The sequence below is a fragment of the Pimephales promelas genome, chromosome 16, assembly GCF_988280905.1.
Source record: "Pimephales promelas chromosome 16, fPimPro1.hap1.1, whole genome shotgun sequence".
Lineage (NCBI taxonomy): Eukaryota > Metazoa > Chordata > Actinopteri > Cypriniformes > Leuciscidae > Pimephales > Pimephales promelas.
Window position 1 is genome coordinate 22813156 of NC_142784.1, and position 27527 is coordinate 22840682.

Genomic DNA, 27527 nt, shown 5'->3' on the forward strand with positions numbered 1-27527 from the left:
TAGAACTATCTATAATTAAATCTTAATATAATCTGGAAATTAATATAATTACGTATATTTAATTAATGTGGACTTTACATTACATTTCACCCAAATTATTATTCTGATCATATAATTTCTATTAACTATCTATTAATCATATAATAAGTTCTATTAACTTAGAAACAAATGCAAAATAAAAATGCAGACCTTTTTCAGTCATGTTTAGAGGTTGATAAAGTCATCTCTGTCAGACATGATTTCATTGATTATATTAATAAAACATCTTAAGCCACAATAACTCTGCAAAGACCGACGGACGGGTATTCATCAGTTGTGTAAATCCATAAATACCATTTACACCGAAGTCCATGATAGATGCAAAACAAGGCCCACTCTCTGTGATGCAACCCATTGTGAGCACCAGCCTGTCCTTTCTAAAAGTGTTTAAATTGAATGGAAGAGGGATTAAGATTAAATCTTTCTGTTTTCTAAGACATCAGAGCTATCCTGCGGCGTGTCTGCCACTGAGAATCATGGTCTTGAGGTACAAGGTTAAATCGCTGTTATGAACAAAGAGCCCTTCCAAAATTGCAACATTTACTACAAGGGTAAATAATGACAGTATTTTCAATCTTGTGTGAACTATCCCTTTACTAGTCCAACTAGTCCAACCTAATGGCCGTGATGAAACGACAAACAAGGTGTGTGAGAACCGTCCATCTGTTGTTTGAAAGCAGAACTTGATTGCTGCAAGAACCTTGTATGACAAAAGGAGAGGGGCGGAGAGACAGAGTCAAAGAGAGAAGTGACGGACCAAGAAAAAGCGTGACTGAAAGACAAAGAGTCACGAAGACTACGAGCGTACAGAAAGGGAAGGTAAAGGAAAGAGAAGATAATATGTGGAATGTGTCGATGGCTGACTGACACACCACGGTTAGAGCTAATTCTTCCCAAACACACTCAGTCACCCTGGGAGAAAGTCCAAATGAAATAGAGAGAGAGAGAAAGGGAGGCCATGTTTTCATTTGTCCTCACTCACTGCCCTCTGTGTATCCCATCGGTTAGTTTCCATTTACCATTCGCTTTCAATTCAGGAGCCTGTACAGCTTCACTTTCCCAGCCCTGGGCCAAAATCATAGGTTGACAAAAAGCATCACAACACAAAGCCGAACAAACTGATACAGAATCAGGGCCAAGTTTACTTTTCGATGCAGTATAAACACAATGATTATGAACACAATGGCTCGGTTCCAAATCCCAGTGTGCTTCCTACAGAGGCAGCATTTAAAGGACAAGTTCGGTATCTTACACTTAAAGCCCTGTTTTAAGATCGTTTTTTTTGAACATGTTAAAAAAAGACAACAGCAAAAACTGAATAAAATAGATAAACAATCAACAACAAGAACAACAAAAAGATCATCTACAGAGGGTCCAAATAACAATCATGTTCAAAGGGAGGTTAGAATTACTTTTCTTGTCCTATCCCCACTTCACTGATATTTTAACTACTTAAACTCTCTAACTTACCGGTTAACTTAATAAAGATAAAAAAAAGAAAAAGAAAATCACTGTTCCAGCTCATATCCATCAAGGATTCTTTTTTAAACATATATTTCAATTGCAATAGGTTTTTACATAATTTTAAATCATTGTCGCTGCTGTTCCACAGTATAACACCCTGGGTTGGTATACAATGCAACTTAGTGTTTGTAACGAATCAGCGGTCTACTAAACATTGATATTTCTCTGAAAGTGTTTTGTCGTAATTGGAAAAGCTCTTGGATATTTCTAGGTAATTGCTTGTGAGCTCTAAAAACAATTAGAAAAAAATTATAATCAATCAGATCTTTGAACTTTAATATTTTGAGTTTAATGAACAATGGGTTTGGTTTTCTGTATGTAGTTTAATATGAAATCTGATGAAATAGAACGATTGAAATAGAATGATAGAATGATTTCTGATGAAATAGAACGATTAAGATTAAAATTTGGACGTGGTAAAATTTCTGGGGTGTTCGCTGATACACTCACACAAAAACCAGTGCAAAAGATGCTTTCCAGCAGGTTTTATAGTAGTTTTTGTCCAAGTCACGTTGGGTGGGGGTGCAACCACAGAAGCTGAAAATTCTCGGGCCACCAGCATGTGTCCAAATTGTATTCTTAACTGTTCTATTTCATCAGAAACAATCTTAAAACAAGGCTTTTTTATAAGTGTAAAATAGCGAACTTGTCCTTTAAGGCATCACATGCCCTCTCAACACAAAGGCAACTTAATTATGCTCATATACTTAGTTTTGAACACATTTTAATTCAAACTTTATGTATCCTGTGGAGAAGACAATTCCTTGATTTTGCCTAATATTTGTGTGCTTTGTATTTTTATGATGTTACTTTAGTACCACTCCAAATCAGTCAAAGCAGCTGTCCAAGTAGACCGTAGCCCGTAGGCAATGAGGTAGCTCAGTAGTTTTTGGAAAAGAGCTAATGATTACCTACATTTCTTGATTGCTAGCAGAGCTTGAGATTGATGAAGGCTTTTTTTGCTGGCTTATGTTCCAAAACGTTCGTATTTCTGTCTCTCCTGAAAGGCCTTTTCAAGACAAACAACCTCATACGGCTTTATATTTGGCTGCTTTAAAGAGCAGGAAGGAATTCCAGTGAAGTTCTCTCAAGATTTATACCGTCTGCATGCTGACGACCCCCCGAGGAGTTTTGTTTTGCTTCTCGATGCACATACCGGTACGTTTACCTTTGGGCATAATTTGTTCTAACAAAACCGGTACAGAAGCAAGTTAGCCCATTTATGCATCAGACACACTCCAGATAACATTATGATCGAATTGCCATGCATTTCGAGAAACACGAGGCCAGTTCGGCGAAGTCAAAGAGATAAAAGATCTAAACATGGAGTCAGAAGCAAGAAAGACTAGTTTTTAGAAGCAGCAGTACTAAAAATACTTTTAAGGTTTGACTACATGAATTGGACAGATTATGATCAATTCGATCTTTATATTTTAAGAAGTCAAGCACTTCACTTCACGGTTCTGGTGGGACACACCAACAGTAGGCATCTGTTTGAGGTCACTAATCTGTTTGTTTTACGCATGTACGGCTGGCACACACAAACACAGATGCTCTCAAATGCGAATTGAACTGATCGAGGCAGACAGGTTACATAATGACCCTGCTAATGCGAAAGACTCTGACCCAGCAGCACAATCACTGTAAACAGAAAGGAAATCGAATCCACTTTTTCACCCCAACAAAACAGAGCTGTTACATCACTATGTACAGGTTATTCGTCTCCAATCAACTCCTCTGTTTTCACGAGTGCATTAAAAGTTCAATACATCCCATGAACCAGCTGATCAGCACTGTAAAAATTTAGATGTGTTTTGTTTTATAGAGAAAATATCAACATCAAGGTCAAATAACTGTTTTCAAATCCAGTCCCTCCAGGATTTCGCGATGTCGCGATCGCAACTATTAACGCAACTTCAACAAATCCACGTGAATTCAGTGCGCCTTGCAATTTTGAAAAATCACCGCAACTTTTCTGCAACTTTGACGAATCATCGCGCCGCGGTCTCCTGCAAAGCGTCGTCATACGTCAGCAAACTCACTTGTTTTGTTCAGAAGACGCAGCAGATGTGGACTGCCAACGTCTCACATTTAGGCTACCTACAAAAATAACAGAAAAGGCCAATGTTGCCAACTTAGTCTTTGTCGCTATATTAAGTGATATAAAAAAGCGACTAGAGACAAATCTAGCGGCTTTTTGGACAAATCTCAGTAACCAAATGTTGCCAGCATAATCCTGCGCGCGCGAGGTTTGCTTTCTCCCTGCCGTCACACCTCTCTCTGCGTCCCTGTTCAGTGAACGGCTGCAGTAGAGGAGCAGCACGGCAGCTGACAGACGCGAATGAGCAGTGTTGTTTCCACGGACTTATCACTTATCTGCTTCTCTTTTGTTTTATATTTAAAGGATTGAGTTTGACCATTTTATTTTCCTTTCTTTTCTTGTGTTTATCACTTGTAATAGGCTACTCACTATCACAGTGCATTAGTTCACCCAGTTCCCGAACTCTCTCAATTCAGAAAATTTTACACATAAAAAATAGCTAGCCGACTCCTTCTATTGTCTGACAAAAAAAAATTAAGCAAATGAGAACAGCTTTATTGGATATGCGGCTATATTATATTATATTAGCTATATTAAAATACATTATCAAACATTTGGTTTTTCCACCATTTAACTATAGTGGCTATTCCTAAAACTGTATTTTGCACTTTATTAGTATTGACATCTTTCAACATAAATGCTGCTTAATGTTTGTGAGGTTCTGCACATTGACTTTTTTGCAAGTGCAGATCTTGTTTAAAAAAAAAAAAGAAGCTTAGTTTGTTAGGTTTTGCTGTGTCTTTAAATCGTTTGTTTCGCCTTTTATGGTTACTAATGGTTAGTTTGTTCATGTGTTACAGAGTGTGTGACTTTGTCTCTTAAGTCAATTCTGGACTACAATAGAGCAGATGCAGATGATGAACAGTGTTTTCTGTGGGACATAATAAGTCCCTTTGGGGTGGACTTTGGACTTTTCTCTCTTAGTAAACCTATAACATGCACAAAAAATATAACAACACAATAAAGGAAAGGGGAAAAGCCAAAAAGCATAATATGGGCATTTTAAGTAAAAATCTATCTATCTTTGCCGTTTTAACCTATAAAAACATGCAGAAGAACCTCGCAACTTTTATCGCAACTTTTTAAAAAACCGGCCGCAGCATCAGGCATTTTAGGCCGCAACAATCACAAAAAAGGCCCGCGAAATCGCATATGGGACTGCAAATCGCATACATTGGTGAATCGATCACAATAAGACCAGAAACATTACATTAAGTTAATAAAAAAGGGACAATTTTAGTTTTTCACTATGCTGATTTGCCACTCCAGAAACATTTTTATTATAAACAGATGTGCTACTTAATATTTGTGGAATCCATGACAAGGATTCTTTGATGAATAAAAAGTTTAAAAGAACAGCATTTAATTAAAATACAAATATTGTAACAATTTAAAAGTCTTTAATGTGATTTTGTTCAATTTAATGCATTCTTACTGAATAATAGTATTTATTTAAACGCATACATAAATAAATAAAATCATGCTGACTACAGATGTTTAACACTTTTTTTTATTTCTTTCTGTAAAATAGACAGAGATTTTTTATTTTTTTGCGACGTGCACAAGTGACTGTGTATTTTCCATTTGTAATATGAAAGTGTATTTTCTTTTGCTTTTATAAGCAGTTATACAAGCTGAATGATCACATGACATCAGGGGTATCCTAAGACATTAAACGTCACCCGGCTCACACATACACGAATGTCCCCTTGAGAGCGGCTCTAATTGAATTGCACATCAGCTGTTCACCTGAGCCTGAAAGATAACCATCAGATAATCCAGCCCCTCCCTCACTCTCTTTCCTCATGCATCTCTCCTGCTTTTCCTCAAAGACAGGACTTCCTGGTTCATTTCCTAGGCTTTGGCCTAACGTCACCGTTGCTATGGTGACCTTGTATTTAAGCAGGGACTTATCTCACCGCCTAAGTCAGGCAACACTCCCTCAGCACCTGATGGAAAACCTGCCTCTGCCCACACATTACTGCTCTATTTCTACCCGTCTCTCCTATTTCTACTCTCCATTTTTCAAGTTGCTGACTTCCAGACAGCAGTAATCGAACCCTGATTTGATCTCCTTCCTTTTGTCTTCTTTTAGAGAGATGAATTTCTCTTTCTCGTTTTCCGTCTGGATGGAATTGTGGGTGAACAAGGTCATGTTGGTGGTGCTGGACGCAAACATTTGTCGAGCCCAGATCGTTGTTTGCGCTGGACCACCTCACCTTGATCCCACTGCAGACTTCCCACCAGTTAAACTAGGCCTTGTGCTGGAAGCCTGAATTCAGTTATCATGTACAGTTATGGAGTTCAGAGCATGAAATCTGCATGAAATTGAAGTTGCAAGTTTGTACGAGATTTGCAAGTTTGTTGCAAATTGACGAGATTTTATCCCTTGGTAGCAATATTATGGAGGCAGATCTGATGTGGAGAAGGATTTTGCTTGAGCAAAACTCAACCAAGCAACTGAAATCAGTTCCAGGCTCTGGTTGCTTGTCGTGTACAAAAACACAGATTTACATGGAAGAGATAGCTTTAATCGCATCACATCTGCTGTTAAGACAAGATGTGACACTTTACACTGAGGTAAACCTTCAGTATTAGGCATATTTCTTCATTCTTCATTTCACTGAAAGTGCCTGATAACCCAAGTTTGCCCTTATCAAGTGTATCAGTCAAACATGAGCACATAACAGCCGTCCACATCCCACTGGGAATCATTTTTCATGTGCGTCTGGTTCTGTCTAGGCCGTTCTCTTTCCACACCATCTCCAACTGCTACACGGAGAGGGGGTGAAATATGCAAATCAGAGACTTGACATTTTTGCATGTCTGAGCAAGAGAACAAAAACGCCCACGCAACACTTCTGACATCAAATAAAACCAATAACAATGATTATTAGCATGTGAATTATCTTTTGCACAATTCTACAATTAAAGGGATAATTTACCCCCAAAATTGTATTTTGTCATCATTATTTTCTCATGTCGATCAAACCTGTATGACTTAGTGAAACATAAGATTCTTAGAACATTAGGGCCCAGAAAATATTGTTCCTACCAGGTTTGGAACAGTGTTATTATATAATATAATATAAAAAACTTCAACTTATTTTATTTCAGCTAGAAACATTTCTCATTTTCGTTTAGTTTAACTTAAGCTACTAAAATAACTAAAAGTAAATAAACTAAAACAAATACGCACAAATTAATAAAAACTATACAGACATATTTACAAAAAAATAATACTGTAAAAATGACAATCACAACAAATTTTCTAAAACTAATTAACTAAATCTATAATAGTAAATAAATAATAGTAAAATAACACTGGTTTGGAATGACCTGGGTGAATAAATAATCACAGAATGGTCATTTTTGGGTTAAATAACTCTTTAAATATTAGGCAGAGATGTTATACAATGGCAGATTGAATCTTCCATCCAGAGACCGTTCAGAAGCTTTAAACTGGATCACGTTGGGAGGTGTCGACAAGGAGCTTACATGGCTGCCACATTATATCCAAGTCTATCATAAGACATCGTAAGAGCCTCTCAGTCTAGAGGGAAAGAACGGTTCTGCATTGCTGCACATTTTACTAAAAACCTGCAAGACTTAAAGGAATCATGTCAGTCTGAACGACGACTGCTACAATAACTTCCCAGCAGTGGCAATATGTCATATTGGTAATTCTACATCTTTGGCTCGTTCTGTTCCTAAAGGTTTTTCAGTGTGATTGTCTGTAAGCTAATGGCATCCTCATATGATCACAGCCGCCCGTCTTTCTTCCATCTCATTCTCACCCAAAGGTCAATCCCACAAACACACATACAGCCACATTGAGTCCAGGAAGAATGTACCATTCAGATGTGAAAACAAAACAGTCAGACTACGGTATTTAGAGAAACTCCAAAATAAACAACATGTTAGTTGACAATTTAAAGTGAACCATTCACATATACAAGTGATTTTACCATTGAAAACACTTCAGGATTTCAAAGTGCTTCTATAGCTCCCAGGCATTAGTGCTTATGCCCACGCCATTTTCCTAGCATTGATCTGGATCCCGGTGAGTGATAGAGAGAGAAAGAGAGCTGGATCACCACAGAGAGCAAAGCAGATGGTCTCATCAGGGCACACCAACAACAGCTCAGGTCAAAGCTGCCTCTGGGGGGGACGACATCAGGACAGGAAGTGTCATAGGGGAAAAACGTTGGCTTATCCAGAAGCCTCATGACTGCTCGAAGTGAGGGGGCACGCCCCAAAGGAATATTTTATTGCTCAGTGCTCTTTCAAAGATCTGGAGGTTCATTGGAGATTTCATTTGTGATTTATTTACTGTATATATCATCTTGGTCTGAATTATTTTAGGAGAAGTAAAAAATGGTTTAAAATCATTAAGTTGCACAATTACTGTAGGTATTTTAAGTTTCATGATCACCAAGGATGTATTTATTTGATTAAAATATAGAATTTAATTCTATTTGGTGTAATTTACGTATTCCAGGGATGTAAAGCTGCATTTTCAGCATTGTTATTCCAGTCTTTAGTGTCGCGTGATCCTTCATAAATCATTCTAATATGCTGATTTGGTGCCCAAGAAACATTTCTTATTATTATCAATGCTGTGCAGCTTATTTTTATTTTTTATATTTTTGTCAAAACTGTGATATATTTTTCTGGATTCTTTGATGCATAGAAACTAAGTTTAAAAGAACCACATTTACATTTATTCGTTTAGCTGACACTTTTATCCAAAGCGACTTATAATTGCTATATATGTCAGAGATCGCACGCCTTTGGAGCAACTAGGGGTTAAGTGTCTTGCTCAGGGACACAATAGCCGCGTTTCCACTGCCGGGCTAGGGCTGGGCCAGAGCTAACAGCGAGCCGGGCCGAGCTAGTGGCCTCGGGCCTCAAGCACCGGGCTTGCGTTTCCACTGCCGGGCCAGTAGCCCCACAGCGCTGCCCCAGACCCCACCCCTAACACGCCTTTCAGGATCAAACGTCATAAAACCCAACCCATTTCAGCGGGTATTATGAATTAATTTATTTTTTAAATTAGGAAGATAGCATGTATATTAACTCAACTGCCGTAGTGGCTACAATAGTGTCCCGAGACCAGTATACAGGCGATTCTCCATTTCAAGCAGCGATTTTTTGCGCGATATAACAAGTAGGCTAGGGCTGCGGGCACGTTTTCAAGTTATTCATTAATCGTTAACCGAGGCCCATCGGTTAATACTCGGTGCATAGTGTGCGCGCCGCAACCTCGAGATACGGAGTTAATTTTTTAACACCTTTAATAACTGATTGGACCCCATTTGAAACGAAATTAATTTATAGAAATAAAACGCAGCAAGTACGGAGCAGTTAAAGCCCCATTTCCATCACCCTTCAAACTGAAATTGCCAATTGAAAATAATCAAAACGTCCATTTCACAAAAACTCCGTGTCTGCAAATAATAATAATAATAATAATAATAACCATCATCATCATTATTGTAACATTTTATTAGGCTGCATATGTAGAAGACGCCTTTATCCAAAAAAGGAATAGAGCACAAATAAACACAATATTTTTGACAAATATCAGCGCATATCCAGTGTGTGTGTAGCACGCACTGATGGCTGCGAGACGCCCATGTGAACAGTTTCATTGCATTTCTTTCAGTGGAAACAACTTAAAATACTCTTTAATTTCTGGTCATACAGAAAATAATAATACATTATTCGCAAATAAATTTATTTATAACAAGAAAACGTTGTGCTTTAACAATTAATCAAGGCGCGCTTCATGATCTCCGTGAACTGAAGCGCGAGACCTGAAACAGCCACCGCATTCGAATTTGTTCGTTTTAAATTGGACATTAAAGCTTAAAGCTTTAAATGTCCAATTTAAAACGAACAAATTCGAATCGAAAGCCAATATCTTCTCCGTTTATGTAGCTTAATTTCTCTCTAAATGTGCATCCGGAGATGGAGATATGTTTTTAGCCGAAAATCATTTAGAAAACAATAGTTTATTAATAAACAATTAATGCCTCGTTATTTTATATTATTTTATTATCAGACACATTTATTATAGCCTATAAATCACCCATAAATCCCCTTTCTGTAGGCTGTGGTTACGGCTCTTCTCATTCAGCACTGCGGGGAAAATATCATTTCCAGGTTCTAATTTGGCCTCAGAAAACCAGTAAAATATATATTTTTTCATATTAATTTGTCAAATAATTTAAATGTTTAAGGGGCAAAAAAATCAAACAAATATCTGAAAATTCGTCGATATGTAGCTATATATAGCCTATATATTGTTGCGCAGCATTTGGCATAGGCCTACAGTTCAAATTAAAATGTTATGCAATTTTAAACGGTTAATCGGTTAAACATGGACACCCCTATGTGCATCTTGCTTCAGATCATAACGTTCCATAACACCGATAAACTCCGCCTTTTACCTTGAGCACGCCTCTAGCCCGAGCTGGCCCCCTCTGGCCCAAGGTATTCGACGGGCCAGAAATCCTGGCCGTTGGCCCCGAGGAAGCCCCGATCAAGCCCCGGAAGTGACAGTGGAAACGCGACTGGCCCTGGCACGCACTAGCACGGCCCGGCCCTGGCCCGGCAGTGGAAACGCGGCTATTGGTGTCTCATAGTGGATTCGAACCCGGGTCTCTCACACCAAAGGCATGTGTCTTTTCCACTGCGCAATCACCACCCTCATTTACTTTAAAAATAGAAATCCTTAGTAACATTATTGATGTCTTTGCTGTCACTTTTGACCAATTAAATACATCCTTGCTAAATAAAACGATAAATTTCTAATTAAAAAAAAAACAAAACTTTGACCCCACACTTGCAAAGGCGATAGTCAACTATTACTACTTGTAACTAAATATCTGTCTATATCAGCAGGTTTCAACAGTCTATTTTCTTCATTCAAAAAGGGAAACCAAAACTAGTACTGCAAATATAGGCTACAAACCGCAAACAAAGCAGCGCTTTCTTAACATTTTGGATATCAAATCACACTGATCAATTTAATAATTCCAGTTGACTCATGTTTTTATGAAAATATTTGTGCATTTGAATGCTCAAGCAAGATACCGCCAAGGTCCCTCCTTGATTTCTTTGCTCACTTTCATCACTTTCACTTTTGTTCTTGTGCACTCTCTCATTCGCTAAACTGAACTGAAGAGTCAGAGTCATCTCTCATCGACAGTTAATGTGGATTCAACATGCTGAATGGTCCCTTAAAACTCAGACCAAAGTTTGTTTCTGACCAACGTGTTCCACTTCTGATGACACTTCTAGCGACAAATTACTATTAAAGTAATACACTATTTGTTTAGTTATCACGAAAGCTTGCTCTATTTTTCTGTAGATCATTACACTACCACAGAAGTCTGTCTGAAATCAGTTACATGAGATTCCTTCATGTGTAAACGCTGCCTACAAAGTCATTGCTGATAAGTTCTCGGACGTAACCAATGTCTCTCTTATTTAATACACCAATCTGAGGTCTTGGAGTCTTTACTGATGAGCTGATGAGTTGAATCATGTTTGATTATTGAGACATCTAACTGTGCAGTGCTGGCAGTACACCACACCCAGGGTTGGGAACCACTGTCCTAGATACATACAACACACAATGCCCTGCAGTGCCAGAAATAGTGATAATCTCATAATTGATGGAGCTTACATAAGTAATCCATGAGTATTTGGAGTTGATCAGAAATAATCTTGAAGTGTTAGGCAGTGATGCATCCCCAGTGTGACTCATAAATGTCAAGTTTACTTCATCTTCTTCTGTTTTTGGAGTACCGTAAATGTGGCTCTGCCTGTTAGTGCTTTTTCAGCAACTGCTCTCATCGGTGATTTAACTATTATAATGACTCACTAAAATGATTTTTTTTTTCCGACATTCAAGTTACTAATAATTCTAGCTGTTGTGGGAGTGGGGAGTCACAATCATCCAGAAAGATGTAAACTGACTTTCCCTATAGAGATATTTCACCCCAAAATTAAAATTCCTCTGCCTTTCCAAACCTGACTTGCTTTTTAGATATCTTTACAAAAATATAGACAAAAACATTTTTTTAAATATCTTTAGTGACCCTTATGTGATCTGCATGATTAATAATTCATGATTCATTCGCTTAGAAACGATATCAACCATTTCAAGACTGCACAATGCACTAAAACAACAACACTATAACAAAGCATTCAAAGGTGCCAAGCAAACCATGTTAAATCAGAGCCTTTTCCCTTTCTGATATCATGTTATAGACACTCCTTGGTTCTCTTGTATGCAAGCTTGCTTTCTCAGGATCTCTGCTCCTGTGCTACGGCCCCTCTGGAGTCCCCCCAGTTCATTTGCCCCCATTGTTCGTATGTCTGGAACAGCGCTCCTGGCTGCAAGAGACTTGAATAAGAGACACCCAACCCCCTCTACCCTTCTTAACCCACGGCCCAACTCCGTCACCCGCCCTGAAGGTTCTTTTATTTTATTAAAGTAACACTGTGCTCTTATGATGGGGATCCAAACACACACCACACACACACACACACACACGTTGATAAAGGCAAATTCCATGTCTTTTCCGGCCCTTCTGAAATCCAGCTGCTGGGAAAGTTCATGGTCAGCTGATTGTGCTCTGCCCCCCTCCATCTCTGAACAGGCTTAAACAGAGAGGAGATTGGGGAAGAACAGAAGAAAGAGCCTGCTGGCATATCTCCAGTGCTGTGGTCACATCAGACTAACAAAACCTCTTGATCTGCACTAAACATGACACAGGACGCAGGGCCGTAACAGGCATTAACATCAAGATGACAAACGATTTTTAGATTTAGTCTGCAATCTTCATTATTTGATTACATCTAGAAGCTTGTCTATCATCACCATGTGTCATGGTTTATGATGTCATGGTGAAGGCTTAATTTTTTCTTTATATATAAGAGTCTGTTGGTTTATTTGTATAGGTTGCATAGTTTTTACAGACATTACGTTCCTGTGTATATTGCGTGAATGACGGGTGGTTGGGCAGATATTGTGTTTTGAGGTAGGTGGTATGCCATACGGAACCGTTGCCATTGAAACTGCTTTAACACACCAGTGGGGTTTGACAGCCTTAGTCAAACAGGTTGGCGCGTATGGTTGGGTTGCGAGAGATTGTGAGATTGTGGTTAGGTCTCAGCAGCAGGAGGGATGTAGAGGTCAGGAAGCTGGGCTGAGTTGAGTGGGGGACGCCAGAGTCACTGTCGAGCCCTCTTGAGGTGTCGTGGGCTAGTCGACGAAACACTGAGGACGGAAGGTGCCCACTTGAAGACCCTAGAGATGTCCCCTACTCGGCTCAATCCAGACGGTTGTCGTGTTGGTCCACTAGGAAGACCACACTGTAGTTGCAGCCGTCGTGTGTGCTGATGCGCCAAATAAACTGCAGCATTAACGCCGGACTGAAGGGAAGTCACACTACCATATGGAAAGAAGCGTAAATGGATGGAGAAGCATAGTTTACTGTAAAGCTACGTCTTAGTTTTGCTTATCCTGGCGAAAGCCGAGTACAAATCAGCATGAAGTTTTAACATCTACTCTTGTGTAATGGAAATCATATATAATCAGCATATTATAATGATTCCAGAAGAATCATGAACGCGACACTGAAGACTGGAGTGATGATGCTGTAAATTCAGCTTTGAGACCACAGTAATATATTATATTAAATATATTAAAAGAAAAACAGTCATTTTAAATTTAAATATCAGCCTTGGTGAGTGAACAAAACTTTTAAATAACCACACACACACACACAAAAGAAAATATTCTACTCAGAAGTAGGGCTGGGTAATAAATATCGATTTCTCAATATTAATCGATTCTCATTTTTACGAACCGATATCGATTCTTAAATCTCAAAAATCGATTAGTCATCCTGTTTCATTTGAATGAATGGAAGATTGTATCGCAGCTGCATGCATCCAAAAAAAACGCTCTAGATAACTCTAGAGCATCGCTCTATTAACTCGAGAGAGTTATTTATATATTTTGCTAAATATATACATCATATTACATATGCATTATAATCTTAATGTTCTTCAATACTTAATGCATATTTGAATAAATCTGGCAAGTTTTTTTATGACAGCCACCATATAAATGTTTATATTTTATATAATCTTCTTATTATAAAAAATAAAAAAGTGTAATTTAAGTGTTTGTATAGCTACAAAACATTCATTATTACCTTCAAATTAGGCTAATGAAGCCTAGTAGGCTACAACTAGACTCCCATAGTTTACAGCACTAGTTAAGAGATTTGATTTCCTTGAGAAAATTTGCCATTTATTATAACTGATATCCAAAATAATCAATATTGAATCGAATCGGGATCGAAATTGAATCGAATTGCAAGCTTGTGAATCGAAATCGAATCGAATTTTGGGAAATTTGTGTCAATACCCAGCCCTACTCAGAAGCGTCACCTAGTATAATGCTGATGGGAGTGGCCTGCATTTCTGCTGCAGTGTCCAATACATCCCTGCAGAGACCATAAACATCTTTAGCCCCAACTAGCACAATGCTAAGATCATCACTGCTACCAACCAATAAAACTCTTATTTTAAGTGTGCCATCACATCATCTTACTAAAACTTGCTGTTACATACTGTACATATTAATCTTCTTGAGAGTCATTAGTAACGCATTACACTATTCTGGAAGAACTTTCAGAGCTTAGCGCCAATAATAATCTATAGGACTGAAATGCAGTGTTAGAAATAACAAAATTCCGAATGAAGCAGCACACCATACTTCTCACATTTAAAGGTGTGATTGTCACACAGACTCTCTCACACTAACACAACATTCCCTAGTCATCAAGCCATATGCATAACAGCTAGGAATATTTTGCACTTAGATGACTAAATCCTAATTATGATTCAATTCATGTGATGTACCTCAGACAACTTTTAACATAAAACAAATACCAAAGGTTAGGTTAGGAACATCATTTATTAATTTTTAGCGTGTTATCAAGTACATAAACTACAAATACTCAAACTGATGTAGATTCTATTATCTTCAGAAAGACAAATCAGCTAAAAACAAAAAGTGCAAAATAATAATAATGTGCATATAAAGAAGAAACAACTTGGCTCTATCAAATTCAACAGCTTTCTCTAATTCAATTTGCTTATCTTATCTTTCCTGCCACTTTCCAGTGAATTAATACATTTAGCTGCAAACTAAACCAAGGACAAAAACAGCTCACTGTTGTATTTTTCAGATTTCAACCAGATAAAGTGCTCAGACAGCTCCAGATACACAACAGCATTAGACCACAGTCCACCTCAGAGAACAATGGTGGCAAATCAAAGCCATGGGGTCGAAGTTTACATTTTTACTGACCATTGCTAAACAGTCTAGTCAAATACAATATGACCAAAACAAGCTTCTCGATATGACCTTATGCCTCGGGCAATGAGTGCAGATAAATTTAGCGCAAAGACATAATTAGGATCACAAGCTTACAAGAGTGCAATGGTTATGGCCTAGTTCATACCTTCTGAAGGCTTGTAGGGTTGAGTTGGGTTTTGTCAATGATTTTTATTGCAACCTGGGAAAGACACAAAGTTAAAAATCATCAGAATGCAGCTGACACATTGACTTGACAACTAAATTGGATATAAAAGGAGCAACCACCCGTTAAATTATGCTAACTGCGCACACCTCAGTAGGTTGATAACATAATTGCTTTTGGTCAAAGTGTGACAAACCGGATGAGCAAATGTAAAGTTTTTTTTATATATACATTTTTCACATCTGGCTCAAAACGTACACCAGAGACCACTCTGGTTACAATGTAGAACAATGAGTTTTACCTAAGAGTCAATCAGAGGAGCCTTTACATGTATTAATTTAGCTGACGCTTTTATCCAAAGCGACTTACAATTGCTATATATGTCAGAGGTTGCATGCCTCTGGAGCAATTAGGGGTTAAGTGTCTTGCTCAAGGACACATTGGTGTCTCACAGTGGATTTGAACCCAGGTCTCTCACACCAAAGGCATGTGCCTTATCCTGCACCATCACCACCTTCTTTATTCATTCTTTATTCATTTAATTCCCCACATTAATATACATCTCACCTCCTTGCCGGTCAAAATATGGCGTGCCAACTTGACTTTGGCGAAATTGCCCTTGCCGATGGTCTTGAGCAGCCGGTAGTTGCCGATGTGTGGCAGTTCGTCCGAGCAGGAGGCGATGGAATTTCGGCAACGGGCTCCGAGTGAGCGACTCGACCATCCCGAGCCCTTCTCTGAACGACTGGCAGAGAGAGAGGCATGCTGGGGGTTAAAGAGAAAATGTTATTCATGATGACCAAGCTCAATAAAAGGCAATGTTATTTTAGTGTAGAATATTCAGTACATGAATTCATAATCTTGCAAATTGTAATTAAACATAAAAATATATTTTGAAGAAAGTTTTGTCCACACAATGAAGGTAAAAAGGGTTTAAAATATTGGACCTCAGTCACTTTCCTTGTATGAATAACTAACAAACAAACAAACATTGAGACATTTTTTGTGTATATAATTTTTTTTGCATTTTTTGAGAAATATATTGTGTGTGTGTGTGTTCCACAGAAGAAAGAATGTCAAAAATGTCTGGATTAAAAAGAGGTGAGAAAATTATTTAGATGGTTAAACTTAACAGTGCTGTTATAATTTTTGTTAATTGAAATAAAGCTAAATTAATTAAAATATAATATTAGCTGAAAACCCTAAACCTTAATATTATTTTCAAAGAACTGACATGAAAGTACTAAAACTTAAAACTCAAATAAATATAAATGAAAACAAAATATAAAATAAAGCACAAAACAAAACGACTAAAAATGATACTCAAAATTTAGAGTATACACTAAAAATAACACTGCTTAACATCTCAACATACTTTTGGTATACGTTTTTGTAGTTTCTCCATAAAAAACTAATCTCTGATTTGCTATACATTGCTGACAAGTTTCATGTCTGGCTGTTGCAAGATCTTAAGTCTTAACTCTAATCTACCCAGGAATGCATTGCGACACTAAACTGCGCACTCGCACCTTGATGCAATGTGATGCATGTAGCATTCTCAGCCGGACACTGATCAATCATTCAATGTGGGAACAGAATAATCAAAAAACAAATACAGAATGCATCTTATTCTTGAATTCTGACAAAAATATCCTAATTTATTGTTTGTACATTCTAAATAGAGTATAAGGATATATTACATATTTATGAGGAGAAATATTTTCTATAGTCTCATGAGCTCAAATTTTAGTAATGGGAACATCTTTCACACCAATAAGGCTCTTTTAGTGACTCTACATCCCCACGTCGCCGACTATCCCCAACAGTTTGACCATTTCATGCTGACATAGACCTCATCGCCTGTCACCCACACATCCTCCTCCACCACCGCCCATTGCCCCACCCTGTCCAAGCCACACACATTGATTGTTCCACTGCTGCTCTCTGTCTGATTGCCCTTGCAATTTATATGAGAAGGTGGGGGCAGGGTGAAGAGGAAGATGGTTTCTCAGTGAAAGCAATATGTCACTGAAATAGATGGTTTAGATGGGGGAAGATAGCACCTTGCTATAGACCTGCTATAAATGATGAAACATAAAAGATCTTCAGTTTCCTCCCACTCAGTGTTTACATGCACTTTAAAAGTCTGATTTACATCTGACTAAAGTCATGTAAACGCTTTATTGCAACCAAAGTCATACCAGCCTGCTTTTTGCAAAAATTTAATTTAAGGTGTGGTCATGTTAGCAGAATTTTGTGGGCAAAAAATCTATAATTCACAGTCAATAGTGTAACAATCCATAAAGCACTCCTCACACTGAAGTCATTTTCAAACAAAGCAGATTTTAACGAATTCTCATGACCAACTTGAACACAAATCTTCAAATTTCGATTGTATGGATATCTATCAAAATGCATAATTTCAGCCAACAACACTAAATATTACATTGTGCTTTTGCTCAAGAAACACAGAGGTGACTCATTTTTTAATCCTTCAAATGTTCAATTACGTATACATCTTGTACATTTAGAAGTCTGTAGTTCAACAACATGCAGGAGCCAAAAGGCTTGGTTCACCCCAAAATTAAAATTCTTTCATAAATTACTCACCCTCATGTTGTTCCAAACCCGTAAGACTTTTGTTCATCTTCGGAACACAAATGAAGATATTATTGCTGAAATCTGAGCAATTTCTGACCCTCCATTGACAGCTATGCAACTATCACTTTGACACAAAAAGTTCATAGTGGTTTAATCCCAATTTTCTGAGGAGACAATCATTTTATATGATGAACAGATTGAATTTAGGATTTTTCCACATAAACATTGATCAGCGAACATTAGCGGAAGCTCAACCGAACCTGCTTGATGCGCGAGAACAAATCTCTTGCAAAAGCTCAAACGTGCTGCGTAAAACAGAGAATGAACCTCATTGGTTCTTGCAGAAGCTAAAACATGCTGCGCAACACAAGAAAGAACCTCATTGGTTCTTGCAGAAGCTCAAAAGTGCTGCGTAACACGGGAATGAACCTCATTGGTTCTTCCAAAAGCTCAAACGTCCTGTGTAACATGAGAATGAACCTCATTGGTTCTTGCAGAATCTCAAAAGTGCTGTGTAACATGAGAATGAGCCTCATTGGTTCTTCCAGTAGCTCAAACGTACTGCGTAACATGAGAATGAACCTCATTGGTTCTTGCAGAATCTCAAAAGTGCTGTGTAACAAGAGAATGAACCTCATTGGTTCTTCCAGTAGTTCAAACGTACTGCGTAACATGAGAATGAACCTCATTGGTTCTCGCAGAATCTCAAAAGTGCTGCGTAACACGATAATTAACCTCATTGGTTTTCACACGTCAAGCAAACATGCTTGAGCTTCCGTTTACCACAACTGATGTGTGCGTTGATGAATGTTTTGTGAATAAAAGCCTAAATTCAATCTGTTCATCATATAAAGTGATTGTTTCTCTTCAGAAAATTTGGACTAATAGATTGTAAAACCAATCTCTTTATGACCCTTTCGAAGTAGTAGTTGCATAGCAGTCTGTGGAGGGACAGAAGGCTCTCAGGTTTCATTAAAAACATCTTAATTTGTGTTCTGAAGATGAAACAAAGACTTATAGGTTTGGAATGACAAGAGGGCGAGTAATTTATGACCGAATTTTCATTTTTGGGTGAACTATCCCTTTAATTATAACTGTAGATTTAAAAATATGTATTGATCTAGACCTGGTAGGACTATGCAGCGCCCAAGACATAATTCTATATAATAACGTGATTCTAGAGTCCCACCCCAGACTGAGACAATAGACTGCCTATCTAGCCTGCATCCTGCTCGTGGTAGGATAGAAGCACATGTGAAGGGGGTAGAGATGGGTCAGGGTCAGTCCATCCAGACACACATCCTGCTATTGCATCTCATGACTTACTCCCAAAATCCATACAGGAGACTATGTCCTGCCCTGTCCTGAAGCTTTGCATGTGCCATTGCAGCAAACCAGTTTCCTCTGTGCTGATTTCTTTCACAGCGTTTCCTTGAAATTAATGCACAACAATGAGATTTAGTTGTTGACAACATCACTCTGCAATATTGTGTTGAAGTGAGATAAAAGTCTGTGAGGAAACAGGTGTACACTTGAGCCAGGTGTGAAGCACCCAGCCAAAACTCAAACGTGCATGGTTTCCTGTCTTGGATAGATGTTTTGCTTTCCCTTTGTAACAGTTTTCTGGTGTGGCTCCCAGAGTAAATGCTTGCAACAAAGCTTTAGGCTTCTTAAACTCTTTATAGGCTTATGTTCACTAACATGGAAATAAAAGAATATATTGACTTATAAAGCCACTTTTTGTAATGTCTACTCAAAGATTTTCTTATCTGCCACAATATTAACAGGCTGCATGTAAAAACGAACATACGTGACCAGTGTAGCCCAATTCCCGAGATGATTTGCAGCATTAGTAGAAAGAATTTCGTCACAAGCAAAATGGACATAATAACTGAAATTTACCTAAATTAATCAAAATAAAAATAAAAATAATGAGCTTATGAATCAGAATCAAATTGATTCTGGAAATCTGCTTCAGTAACCAGCCCTGCATCAAAACTGTTATTAATTATCCAGCATACAGTATCATGCAATTAATTTGGTAACATTTTAGCTGAATGACAGTCCCTCTTTGACAGTTTAATTTTAATTTGAGTTAATTGAATCAAGAGCTTGTGAATCAGAATCAAATTCAATATGGAAATCTGTATCAACTTCCATTCCTGGCAATTAATTGTGATTAATTATTCAGCATATCATGCAATTAAAATGATAACATTTTTAAGTTTACATAGTGTGAGATAATCAAATCAAGAGCTTGTGAATCGGTATAAAATTGAATCTGTAAATCTGTATCAATAATATCCCACCTTGGCAATTTACTCTGATAAATTATTCAGCACATCACAATAGCATTTAATTAAACACATAAAATGTTTAACTGAATGACGGTCCTACTTTGACAGGTTAAAAATGGATAATTCACATGGCTATTGTGAGATTCATATATTTGAATGAACATTCAATCTTTCTCTATTCAGCAGATGACCAAATTCTAAGACACTGCCACAACACTGGATTGTGCCAGGCCTTGTGACTGAAATCCTACAAGCTCTTTTGCTACTTGTTACCCTTAAGTAAATCTCTCTGCCATGAGTGAAACATCTGAATAACTAATGGTGCCACAGACACAGACAGGCAGCAATCCTCATGACTACAGAGCAAAAGTCTCACCTTGGCATCAGATGAGTGAGCCAAACAAAAAGCCCCAGCTGAGGCCCATCTGCTAACCGTACTCCGCAACCCCCTTCCCCATCAACTAGTAACATAACCCCCTCATGTGCCCGCACACACATTAGCCAAATACACAAGGAGACAACATCAGTATCAGTTGTCAAGAGCAACTATTGGCTTGGCAACGAAACAGGGGGTGCCATAATACTTCCACAATGACTAGCACAAAAAACATGCTGATTGTGTGATTGTCGCTCATGGTTTAAACACACTCTTATCGCTTAAAAGTTATCACGCAAAACCATGCAAATTATACTTTGCTCTCAAAATGTTAATGTTAACAACATAAACAAGCATTGTGTGACTACATGTTATGTCCTTCCGATATGTATCCTTGTTTTCTGTAGCCACTCCAAAGTCCAAACAAGTCTTTTGCATTTTCCAGCGGCTGAATCTGTTCATTGGTGATTGTCGTTTGAACCTTTCTGGATCCGCCATCACACGCAATATAGCTGACTAGCCGTGACGTAAACGCGAAAGGCGAAGCTTTAATTAACGGGTATGTCCCTCTTTGGCTAATGTACTTTCAAGATGGAGGGGCAACATGGCGACCGACATTAGAACCCCTTACCCTTATATATTTTCAATGGCATATTATACACTCAAAAGAATACTTTATTACTAGAACGAAGTAAATGTACATTAATGAGCACACATATTTTTGAAAGAACTAAGTGTTTTTAGCTAAGAATAATCTATAAGAGTTACACAGTGTAGCTTTAAAAACATTATTACAAGCTTATCGTTTTGAATCGAGCTAAGGCAAGCAGACAGTTTTGAACACTGGCTTGTTATGTATTTTCTCAAACATGTATTTTGGATCATTTTTAACCCCCCAAAAAAGCATCGGACTGCAGCTTTACTCAAGTAGCTGGCCAAGCCAACATAATGTATTAGTTTAGGCTGACTTGAAGACACTGATATACTGGACTGGATATTTACTGGACACAGAAATATTATTAACAGAACAAACTAAGTAGCAATATGAACAAGACTTGCCACAGCCTTAGACAAACCAAGAAGCGAATGCTCTTTATAAAAGAAGTGCCTTCAACTTCAGTTTCTTTGCTTTCTTCACCGCAGATACAATAACCTCTTTATTCAGAACATGAGTGTCTAGGCCTAGGTTTCACTAGTTCCTCAAAAAAAAAAGCCACCAGGCGTGTGGTACCCCTGACTATCTGAACTTTACATTGGATCAGCTTTCCTGCTTTACTGAGGAACAATGAAAAATCCTCTTAGTGAATTTCTTTTGGCTGAAAGTGGAGATATAATGTCCAGTTACAACTATCTTTTAAAGGGTTTGATAGTGTGTTTCTCTTGAAGGGATCATAATATAAATGAATTACTTGATAGACTTTAACAACCATTTCCACCCTCTCTTTTGATATCAACAAGCTGTATGTTGTTGCTGTCCCTTTAAGAATTCAATGGAAGGGGAAAAAATTAGAGACACAAACTGTTTCTTTTGTTGCCAGGTGCAATATAGTTTGCATTAATCCATCATTCAATAAAAATCTCTTTAATTTTCCATTAATTTTCATTAATTTCATGCAGTTTGTTCATTAAATTGTCACAGGTTCATGAAACAATGAAATTGTTACATTAAAATTAAGACCGATCTCGCGATCTGGTTGAAAAAAAACTTCAGCCAACATTGGGATCCTTCAGAATGATGTGCACTGCGGTAGGTGCTACACATCCAGAAACAGTACGTGATTTTGCAGACTTGTTAGCCTGTTATTCTTAAGGTGCGGTCCCATTAGCGAAATTTCATAGGCAAAAAAAGTCCATTGTCCATTCATTAGTAGAAGTTTAGTGATACACTAACCACCACCCATAAGTCACTTTCAAATAAAGGAGATTTGCGGATGTGACTGCACCTTTACTAGGGATGCACAATATATCAGTTATCAGCCAATATTAGCGATTTTTTTAATTATCTGTATCGGTCACTGTTAATTTTTTTATTAAAATATATTATGTCAAAATAGTACAAATACAATGCAGTAGAATTCCATTTATCAGCTTATCAGAATCATCCAGAATTTTAGGAATCATATTCTTATCATACCATTAGCTCTTACAGAAGAATAATATAATCTATCCTTTTCCTCATTACCTCACTGTGACTGGGAGGGGCAAATTTCTAAACACTGAAAATATGTCTTTGTAAATGATGTGTTAGAGTGTAAAAACACGTAACAGATCAGCAATGAGGAAGCCCAATGCGTGAACAATGACGCACTACTTTACCAACCAATTCCTCTTTTGATGTTTCAACACTTTGACACATAAGTTAAACGTCCACCAAACAGTAGCTAACACGTGAATAATTATCGTTTCAAACCAGAGATTTTTAGCTGATATAGACATCATTTAAAGTGTCTGCTCCTCTGTGAAAGCTGCAAGCTTTAACACATAATCAAAATCAACATCTGTGCGAATTTACAGAGTCTTGGTCAAGTCAAACAAAATGATGCAATTCTAACATCTTATTTTCCATCTGTACCATTTTCTTTGGATAAGCTGTAACAATATGATGGTTATCAAGATGGCTGCAATTATAGAAAAACTTTGACCTTGCAAATGAACATGAATTAATTTTCAAATATGCCCTTAAATGTACTGAACATTCTGGGCTTCCTTCTTAACCAATGATGTTTCTCTACCCTAAATGGAATCTGTGGATTCACTTGCAGGCTCTATGTTCCGACATCATCGTTCCACTCTTGTTCCATGGCTAGACAGAGAGTTTTAATAACCTCTCGGATCGGTAGACACATTTCCTACTGTGTATGCTTTGCTCGCTATCTCATCCCTTCACATCAGCTCTCATCATTCTAGATTAGAAGGTCTCGCAGTGCCCCTATGTGACATGTGGTCTTTATGTATGCTTTTTAATTTTTCAGTCTATGACCATCTCCAATAAGTCGCTGTTTAGGGGATCCTTTTGTGTGTTAATAGTTTTTGCATAACATATAATCCGACTTTAGATTACAGTAGCAATAAATAAAAGCAATCAACTTCCCCCATAGCAATCAAATTCTGAATGTGATGTAACAATGTGTACAGGAGATGTATTTTAGTTACAGGAGAACTATTTAATACTCCAGCCAGATAAATGGACACCTGGTATGAAATCCCACTTATAGAGCTTTCGTAACAATAAGTACACTGAACAGTTTGAGGAGGAAATAGAGAAGCAGTTCTTACAAAATGTGTGAAAGCCGTATTTGCAACAGTCTACATGATTGGCCACAGATAAATACTTGTTGTTGTTTGCCACATTATGAAAACAAATTCCAGAAACATTTCTCATGGAAGGAACCAAATAAAAGAAAGTTATTATGACATCAATGACTCACTTCAAAAGCTTTTTAATTTACATTTCAGCCTTTTCATGACTTAAAATGTATCAATTGGACTACTTTTTAATAAAATAAAATAGTATACAAGTTTGCAAGTAGACAAAAGAATGTTATAATAAAATGTCGGGCACCTGTTCACATTATGTGCACATCATAAACCAAAGACAACTGTTTAAGCTTTCAATTAAAATACAACAAAAATACTATAAATGTTATTCCACTTTGGCAAATGCACAGAGGTCACCAAATATTCCAGACTGGGGAAGGGCAACAGTAATATGAAATAAAACTGCCCATCGATCGAGCATTAATCTGAATGTTGATGGTTTTTATAGCCCTGTTTATCTATATAGCTCCGCTTCAGAAAGGTGAATTCACACTGATTCACAAAGAAGTGAGTCCACTTTGCATATTCAAGTATCATTTTACTCCAGGACACGAATAGGCCTAACATAGGTTGCAAATGAATCTTCCACAAATTAAACCCAATAGAAGGTATTTAGTTAAAGACCCAATAGAAGGTCTTTAGTTAAGAAATAGTTCACTTTCTCTTTGATCTAAATGATAAAAAAGTTGTACATATACCCTCAATAGTGTCAATGTGTCATTTGTGACAGACAGTGGCAGGACGAGTGTCAGAACATTTGTTAATTTATGTGTTAATTTATTTATGTTGAAAAAATTCATGTTTTTTTTTTTTTTGGCAATGCAACTCCTTAGTTAATAAAAATAATTGAGCCACACAACTGACAATTATAGCTGAGCTCCTTGATCACTCCTGGCTTCATGCCAGTGCTCTTGACTAGCGATTAACGAGTCTCTGAGTCTGTAGACTCGAATATTTTCAATGAATCGGATTCGGCTGAACCTTTTCGGAAAATCGGTCCGACGTGCTGAATTCGTTTATAATTTGTTGGGTCTGTTCTCGAGAACCGATTCTTTTTCGGTCCTGTCTGACTCATATTACGAACTGTGTAGCCGACTGATGATAAGAGCATTTGGTGTTAACCGATGAATTGACAAACGGGCAAATAAAGATACTGTAATAGCCAAATAACAGAAATACTAATGAACATTACGTTAGAGGTTAGCTACTTTATGTCACACATGTATGACTGCATGGCATGGCAGTTTTATCCTCACATAAAAACATACTTGTTTTGTCAAATGTAGCCTAAATGAACTGTTTAACGTCAATACAAAGTATATGCCTATTTCATTTTCGACTCTTTATGAGCTGAATCGTGATTGCAACAACAACTAAATTAGGACAGAGGAAATTACAAAACCACTGCTGTTAGAAAAGAACGTAAATAAATAAAAATAATAAACAGCAATATTTAATAAACAGCACATACATTTAATAATATGTCATCTAGAATGTCGTAATAATTACGTGATGACGTAAACGAGTAGCTGATAATCTTATTTTGAACCATTTTTGAAGCAAACTGTTTTGAAAGAACCGATTCGCATAAACGAGTCTCACTTCCCATCGCTAATTTTGACGACAAGCGTAAGAATCAAAAAGAATCAAATGACGTAAGAAAGCTTTTAACTTACGTGGTCTGCATTCCTTTCGTTCCCAGGCTGCAGCGCTGCGCGTGAGGACATCGTCCCTGAAGCTTCAGCTTACAGCAATACTGGGTTTATTTCAGCGGTCCGTGTACAGTTGCTAATTGAATCAGCACAGACAGGAGAAGCAGTCCGTAGCCGAGCCAGTATCGCGAGGCTATCGCTGCCCTCTCCGACCACCAATACAGTTTTCCTTATACAATCCTCATTTTTGGTCAAGTTTACTTGATTTTATAGGCTACGCAATGTGGATGAGATGTGAACAAAGAAAAAATAAATAAATAAATAAATACCTATATGATGTTCATGTCTTTGGAGGTTTGTCTAGCCGAGACAATAGATCATGTTGTAACGTTACTTAGCTAAACGAAAATGTTCCATCCAACACTCCGTACAGTGTCTGTTTTACAGAAATGTATGTTGAATCTTCAAGAATACGCCGTCAACGATTGTAGACCACGAGACAGAGAGAAAGAAAACAAAAGCAGAACAGAAGAGGAAAAGAAAAAAATCGCTACCGCAGCATCAAACAGGGAAAAACATCCTCATTTTTTCCCCAATGAGTCTGGCTTGTCCAGAGAAAATAAACCACTCCCACGGACACAGCGTCCCCTTCAAAGAGTCATCTGTGTACATTTCCAGGAAAACAAAATATTAATAAATACACAACAGCGGATAGCCTACAATGCGAAATACAATCTATTACGCGTAACTCGAGCACACTCCCGGCCCAACAAAGACCCCTGAACAATATCCTTTTCGAAGAGGCATGGAATGTCAATGTTCCCAAACATAAAAACTGTACAGTCGCTGTAAAATGTTCATCCCCAGCAGCGTGTGACACTGGCATCAAGGAAGGACGTCAGGAGAAAGAATAGGCTGGGCAGGGCTGCTGCGGACGCTCACACACACCCTTCCCCCATGGTCCTAAACACACAGCCTGTTCATTCATTCAGACCCATCGCCAGACAAACAGGGTTGCCGAATAAATGTGCACCACTCCTCCAGCTGGTCACTGTACGCTAGTACATTCTGGTCCTGGAAACATAATTCAAAATGCATCTGCATAATATAATAATAATCTGCATAAAATATATATTAATGTTGATGGATCTTCTGCATTGCTAAAGTTCAAATAAAATGTGGATGTGGACAATATTGAGATATGCATTAACCCCGCTGACAATACAAATGTTCTTTTAAAATTTCAATATCAGGAAACCTGGAAAATGTATAAAGGTTTGCAAAACATGATTAGGTGTTTAAACCGTTTTCAACACTGATAAGAATAAGAAATATTTCTTGATATTTCACCAAATCAGCATATTATGATTTCTGATTGATCATGTGACACTAAAGGTGGAGCTTTGCCATCACAGGAATAAATTACATTAAGATACAGTATAGCCTATATATATATATATATATATATATATATATATATATATATATATATAATACTTCAATCATATTTCATATGTTTTACAGCCTTGGCAGTGACATTCATTTTGTGTTTTGCTCAGTTTGCTGCATGTTTCTGTTGTTGATCCCCCCCACATCTTTCTGGAAAACTTTTATTTATTTATTTATATATTATTTCCTATAGCTTACTGGAAAACAATAAGCATTTCAAAATTTTTAAATGCTTTTACCTGCAAAAAAATTAAATATATGCAAAGAGTCAGTATTTACAGTGCTGACCATTGTTCATCATTCATAGCCTCTGCAATTTGCTCCAGCATGCTGGATATCAGCTTCTGGGCCAAATCCTTCTGATACATTTATTAGTGCTTGCTCATTGTTTAGTATCACATTTTGAGGATTGACCACAGGTTCTCTATGGGATAAAGAGGGAGTTGCCTGGCTGCCACGGTCCACGGATCCAAACTTAAAATGCAATGATCTCTGAGCAAATTTATTATCACTCTTGACTTGTGATGACATGTTGTTCCATCATGATATAGAATACACAGATCATCACCAAATTGCTCCTGAGTTCAGAAATGGGCA

At 37.6% G+C, this 27527-nt stretch overlaps 1 protein-coding gene across 7 annotated transcripts in view; it reads right to left on the reverse strand.

Annotated features, from left to right (window-relative positions):
- Nucleotides 1-26438, reverse strand: part of mark4b (MAP/microtubule affinity-regulating kinase 4b) — a 45446-nt gene extending 19008 nt beyond the window's left edge. For 3 of the 7 annotated variants that reach the window (XM_089121247.1, XM_089121248.1, XM_039670742.2), the window contains exons 1-3: nt 25506-26437; nt 15805-16002; nt 15220-15273 (exon numbers count right to left, since the gene is read on the reverse strand). In XM_089121247.1, coding sequence (XP_088977373.1) covers nt 15220-15273; nt 15805-16002; nt 25506-25556 — 303 coding nt within the window. In that variant the 5' untranslated portion in view covers nt 25557-26437. Of the gene's footprint in view, nt 1-15219; nt 15274-15804; nt 16003-25505 lie in introns of all 7 variants that reach the window. The other 4 variants (XM_089121250.1, XM_089121246.1, XM_039670738.2 and 1 more) reach the window with 4 other exon arrangements.
- Between the last annotated feature and the right edge of the window lie 1089 nt (nt 26439-27527).